The sequence below is a fragment of the Anarrhichthys ocellatus genome, unplaced genomic scaffold (assembly GCF_004355925.1).
Source record: "Anarrhichthys ocellatus isolate YVR2014 unplaced genomic scaffold, GSC_Weel_1.0 scaffold22, whole genome shotgun sequence".
Lineage (NCBI taxonomy): Eukaryota > Metazoa > Chordata > Actinopteri > Perciformes > Anarhichadidae > Anarrhichthys > Anarrhichthys ocellatus.
Window position 1 is genome coordinate 196,066 of NW_022280052.1, and position 6,770 is coordinate 202,835.

The window sequence follows — 6,770 nt, forward strand, 5'->3', positions numbered from 1 at the left end:
TATTTCTTGCTGTACTTTATATTTCTCTCTTGGTGACATAATGAAGGAAAGGAGGATCATTTAAACACTTCCACCTGACAGCATGCCCTTTCATAAATATATCTGTGGTCCCAGCGATATAAATGCAACACTGCACCTCATGTTTACAGTATTTCTTGTAACCTTTCACATACATACATCAATATACACAGTAATGCTATAGAAAGGTTATACTGAAATAGAGTTTGGGTGAATATAATAGTTAAGGTTACACATTTCCATAGATATATTTCCACAGGTTAACTCACCCACTGGGATGAGGCCAGTACAGGTCACCCTGTAAGCAAACTTTCAAGCAATTATTGAGAAATTACATTCCTGTAAAATATAATGAACTGAACTTGGTGCCTGATGGTCCTGTTTCATCTGATTTAAAGATCATAAAGTCACGTTTTAGCAGCCAGCTAAATATATAATGTCCGTGGGGAGGTCTTCCTTTTCTCATCTTTTAATCTAACATCAATAAACCATGAGATTATGTTTTTTGTACTGATGTTAGACTCTGTGTGTCTACCTCTTCTGTCTGATTTTCTCTCCGTTCCTCCTTCCCTGTCTATGTTCTGTTTTATTGATGAAGGCAGGAGGGACTTTAGGGGATGCCAGTTATTTCAGCTCTAGTTCCTTTGCACACACGGACACACGCGCACACACACACACACACATACTGCTGGCCTACTTTCCCAGGTCTTTTCCCTCTGGACTGGTTTGGAACTCTGTGGTCACCGTTCAGACACACACAAAAGCACACAAACAGAGTGACATGCGCGCAGACAGATGTGTACAACTGCACGCACGCGCGCACACACACACACACACACAGAGGCATGTACACACAGACAACGTCATAAAATATTAGTGTAGGAAAGTGGCCCTCAGCTGTTTTGGCTGATACAGATCTGTCTGTCTGTATTGTTTTATCAGTTTATTCTATTATTTTAGTATTTATGATAGATGTCAGGTTGTTATCAATAGTTGTGAGAAATGTGAAAGGCATCAGGACAATGTTTTTTTTCTAAATTAGAAAAAGGAAAATAATTAATGAATATTTTGACATTTCTAACAGCAAAAGGTGTGCTGGGGGTTCATATTTAGGACAAACCAAAATAAGGAGCATTTCAACATCAATGTCCCTACATTGTCTGTTTCCGTCCCCTCCAGCAGATTGTATTGTCACACTAAAGGTGTGTTTTTCTCGATGTGTATTGTACATAGTTTGTTTCTCTTTCTGTCTGCAGAGCATTGTTCGACTACGACGGAAGCGCGCCAGACCTGAGCACGCCCAATCAGGCCCTGCCTTTCCATTTCGGGGATGTCCTCCACGTGAGCAGCGCTGGCGAAGAGGAGTGGTGGCCAGCCCGTCACCTCAGCCCCCCGCCTCCAAACTGCCCTGAAGTCGGAGTCATACCCAGCCGCAGGAGGTCAGAGGTCAAAGGGCTTGGGATGGGAGTGGGCTGTTGATTTTGATTGATTGAAGTCTGTGAGCTAGTTTAGGCAGTTGATTCGAGCCCCTGTTCCTATACGCTCACATGGCACAGTACTCTCACTGCAACATACAGCATTTCCCAGTAGAGACGTTAGTGTCATTGTTCCCCACTTCCTGCTGTCCTGAACCTGGCGAGGGAGAGACAAGGTCAGAGCCTAGACGCCAAACATCAATGCTGTACACACTCCCCATTCACATAATCAATTTGCTCTTCATGCCCTCCCCTCGTCTCCTCTTCCTCTTCATCTCCACCTACTCTTCCCCTCTTCCACCTAATCCTCCTTCCAACTCCTCTTCTCCTTCTCCTAGTCCTCTCCTCCTCCTTCTCTCCTCTTCCTCCTATCCTTTTCCTCACCTCTTCCTCCTCTTGTCCTCTTTTACTCCTCTCATTCTCTCCATTCTCCTTTTTCTGCTTCTCTACTCTTCCCCCACCTTTACTCCTGTCCTCTCCTCATCTCCTCCTCTTCTTTCTTATATTTATTTCTGTTCCACCTGCTCCTCCCTCTTTCCTCCCCTCCTCCCTGCTCATTGTAGTCTTCTCCTCTCCTCTTCATCTCATCTCCTCATCCTTGTCCTCTCCTCCTTTCCTCTTCCTCCTATCCTTTTCTTCCCCTTCTCTCTCTGCATTATTGTTATCTACTCATCCTCTTTCTCTATGACCTGCTCCTCCTCCTTTCCTTCCCTCCTACCCCTCCTCTACTCCCCTTTTCTTCTCTTTGTACTCTTATCCTTCTTCTCTCTTCCTCCCCTCATCTCCTCCTCTCGTCCTCCTCCCCGTCCCTTCCTCCTTCTCCTCCTCCTTTCTGTTTCACCTGCACCTCCACCTCCTTGTTCTCTCTTCCTCTTCTCCTTCTCCTCTTCTGTTCCTGATCTTCTCTACATCTCATCTTGTCCTCTTCTCCTCATCTCCTCTTCTTTCTTCTCTTTTCATCGGCCCCTGCTTTTCTCCTTCCCTCCTCTACTCTCCTTCTATCCTCCTCCTTTTCTGATCCTGGGCAGCTCTCAGCGGTGGAGAGTTTCAAATTGCTTTTAGTTTACGCTGGTGTGTCATTTTGCTGCTGGCTCATAACACATCATTATATAGAATCTGCTGAATGTAAACTGGAAACTTCTTCCTCTCACCTCCTCCTTGTTTCCCAGCAGAGGAGGTGACAGACAGATGTTGATAAGTTTCCCCGGTGGGAAGAGCAGATTTAGATTTAGTCCGTCTATGACACGGGGAGAGGTGACGAGGATGGAGCAAGTGTTAGTTAGTGCGAGGATTAGAGGCAACAAGGATGAGTGTGAGTGAGCAAATGGAGCATGGGAGGGATGAACGTAGAGATTGTCACACAGAGGTGTAGACGGTGGGGTATTAATAGATGGAGGTGTTAGAATAGAGGTTGGTGCTTTATGAATGGAGGAACTGAGGTATAGTCAAGAAATAAAGCTAATAGAACTTTGCTTATTATTGAAAAAAAGTAAGAAAGAAGATATTAGATTATGGACACCAGATGTTTGGATATTAGAAGAGGAAGCATTAGATACAAGATATTATAGGATTCAAACCTGTGGTGGAATAATGTTGATCAATCATTGATTGTTAGAGGCTGGTGTGATATGAAGTCTAATATGTGATGTTAATTAGTGAAATAATGAGCCACGATTTGAGGAAGACCGTGTAATTGCCCCTCCCTCTCCTCCACCTCCTCTCCACTATATGTCCTCCACCTGCTTATCCTCGTCTCCCCTGCTTCTCTGTTTCTCATCTCCACCTCCTTCTCTTCCTCTTTCTGCTCACCTCCTCTCTTCCTTCTTCTCTTCCTCTTTCTGTTTCACCTGCTCCTCGTCCTCCTCCCTCCCCTCCCCTCCCCTCATGTCCCCTCTCATCTCCTTCTCAATTAAAATAACCATTGGCATTCAAATTTCATTCCAATCATGTAATTTCAAAGAAAGATCCCTTTTCATTTGTAATCACATTCAGATTAGGGTACACGATATCTCTTTATGGTCAAGTTACATAATAAGTTATATAATATCTGGATATTAAGTCCACAAAATTGAATCAGCTACCGCTTACTACTATTCAAAAATCCTGCTTATAGACAAGATAGTTCCAAAATACTTTAAATCTGATAAGCTATTAATTTACTTTTTGAACAAGGAACGTTATATGTTGACTTCATTTGTTTATTTTTTGGAATGTGAGAAGATTTGAAGTTATCACAATGAAACTTGCATTGTCAATTACGTTGGATTAAATTTGTTTTGTACCACGAATACATTTCTAATCATAGACCTGTCTGTGTAGGTAGAGGTTGGGTGGACGAGTGTGGTAAAGAAACACAGAACTTACCCCCAGAAGTCCGCTGTTCATATCCAGTATAAAACCAATAATCAACGCTGACTTATTTTAATTTACATCCGTAACTTAAATAATATTACAAACTAATTTATAATACTTATTTTAAGACAAAAGATTATGTTTTACGATAGCATACCAAGTAGTTTTATTGTCTAAATATAACCATGTCGGTTTTCTTTTTTTTTCTTTTTTCAATTTACGACGTTAATCACATGTTCTGTGATAACAGGTTTAATCTTCCAGACATGAAAGGGGATCAAGAGTTCACATTTGCCTGGTTAAACCCCCATTATTTTACTGTGAACAATTACTGTTGTGTAGGCGTGTTTCACAATGAAGCAATGAATAATGTCTGACATGCCTGAAGAAAGTCCCAATGACAGGAGGCCGTCCCTATAACTGTTACTGTGCAAAAGAACAGATTTTGTCTGAAAAAAAATGACAGATTCAAACAGAGTAGATGGGGAGTAAATATAAATTTGCGCCATTTATTTGTATTTGCTTAAATCCAATCTCTGATGTTTGTGTTGATGTCTGTCCTCGCTTTGCATTTCTCTTAGTGTTTTTATTTTCCATCTCACAGGGCAGAGAAAAAGGAGAGGTCTAGGTTAAAGACGGTCAGAGTGATGAGGTCTCAAGACAGATCGGTGAGTAGAAAGCTAATTTAAAACGATGTTTGGTCCTCACAAAGGTCACTTGAGTCTTATCCTCAGTGGTGTTGGCGCACTGACCAGCACGGGGTTCATTACTCAAATAAGTAACTAATAATAGGACAGATGAAGTCAGAAGAAATACTCATCCTCTTTTTCCTCTTTAACAGTACGACTAAAGGTTGTTGCTTAAAAAAGATGAAACCCTTTTAATCCGAGTTTTCTCTTATTCCCTTGTGGGTCAAATATTCTTAAAAAACAGCAACATAACAACATAAATCATGAATACCATGTGAAACTTTTAATAACAGCTTTCTGTGAGCTTCAGTTCTCTGATGAATTCTCGAATGAGAACTTGTTGAGATGCTGTTGAACGAGGTGCAGAAGGAGGTTTGACATTGTGTTAATTTATGTTAATTTAATATTTCACCTGCGCACTTTATTATACATATCTGTGCTGTTAATAGATTACAAACAATGCTTCCACGCAGAGATGTTAAACCTTTCTACCATTTCTCATTCAAGCTGTCTCAATGTGAGAACGCGACACTTAAATCAAATCAAAACACATGTTTTGTCTCATACATGATCACACACAGTACAACGTGTAGTGGAATTTGTTTATGCCTATAGCTCCAGAGAGCAACTAACAAATAGAATATAATAAAATACTATAGAAGTAGAATTAGCAATAAATACATTTCAGAGAAATGGAAAAGTAAACATTGAATCAGTTTGACCATGATATATTGAAAGCAATACAACCGGTACATAGTATATGGAAAATCGGTTTTAGGTACAGGAAAGACAGCGTTATTGTATAGCACATAAGCTGCTCCGTGTTCTGGAAACAAGCTGACATCGGTACAATATGAACCCACCTATTGCTAAAGCTCCATAGAGAGTGAGCGTTACTAAATCAATATTTTATTATGAATTCGTTGGCAGAGACATCAAATCAATCACTCAATCCTACTTTATTTATACAGCACATTGTATGCAGGTTATTGCTGTTTTAAGTGCTTCACAGGTGACTGACAAGCAAAAAGTGAGACGGAACAGGAGTGGGCGGTGAAAATAACTGAAAAGACAAAAAACAATTCAGCAAGTTAACAGTTTAGCAATTTTAGACCAATGCACATGATTCACCAAATATGTAATGATGAAATATAATTAAAAGCTACAATAACAATAATAGTAGTAAACATTGTGAAATATAAACTGGACTAATTTAATAGAATACAATTAAGCAACTTATTAAATACAATAAAATAAGTGATGAATAATATAACAATAAAAAAGACTACATTTTTTTCAACTTAAAGATAATAAAATAAGAAAAATGTAAATTAAATGGTAAGATGTAGCTAAGGTCTAATGACAATGCAGATACACCATTCTTAAACAATAGCCTTAGCCAATGTAGCAGCCTCAGTATTCTGAATGAGCTGTAGCTGTTTAAAGAACTGTTTTAGAAATATAATTGCTGGTGTTGCTGTTGATTGTTAATGATTATTTCTACTCATTAAATCAGTCAACCAGTAAGTCATGAGGGATTTTGTTGACTAGGAAATATTGTGATTACTCTAAACCTCACATCACTAATACCACATTAATATTCACCAATATGCTTTGGTCTGTAATTATTGATCCTTTTTACGTGAGAGTTGACTGTTTTGCAGTTGAATCAACAAATGAATGAGTTGAGCAACTCCTAGGTGTATGAGCTGACACAAATGTGTTTGGTCAGTGACAGCCAGACCACTTGTTACTGGCAAAAGTGTCGGCGGGTTAACTATTAATTAAATGTACAAACTAGCTTGTTGTTACTTTGATTGTTCTGACTTAGAAAGTTTCCAGTCTGAGCTCCAAGTCGAAGCGAGACTTTAATCACACTTCACACAGCGTGATGATCAGAGCTGACACGCGAGTCTAACGCAGGCTATTGATATCACTGTGTTGTCAGCTCGCGCTCTTGTTTTTTTTCTCACACTGCGTGAATCTGCAATCAGCAACTCTACACGGTGAAGAGCTGATAATTAAAAATGATCACACACGCTGTTTCCCCTGGCTCCATGCTCTGAGAAAAACTGCAAATTAGTCTTGCTCGCTCAAACTGTGTGTGAGAGGAACAGAAAGCCCGTGAGATTTCAAATAGTGCTTCAGTCAAGATACTGTTATGATCATCTTCGGTATGATGACTAATGCTCTCTCTCTCTCTCTCTCTCTCTCTCTCTCTCTCTCTCTCTCTCTC

At 39.9% G+C, this 6,770-nt stretch overlaps 1 protein-coding gene across 9 annotated transcripts in view; it reads left to right on the forward strand.

The window, feature by feature from the left end:
• The window catches only part of LOC116390286 (discs large homolog 1-like protein), a 95,140-nt gene that overhangs the window by 80,299 nt on the left and 8,071 nt on the right, over positions 1-6,770 (forward strand). For all 9 annotated transcript variants that reach the window (XM_031859787.1, XM_031859789.1, XM_031859788.1 and 6 more), the window contains 2 exons: positions 1,275-1,457; positions 4,450-4,513. In XM_031859787.1, the coding sequence (XP_031715647.1) occupies positions 1,275-1,457; positions 4,450-4,513 (247 nt within the window). The remainder of the gene's footprint in view (positions 1-1,274; positions 1,458-4,449; positions 4,514-6,770) is intronic.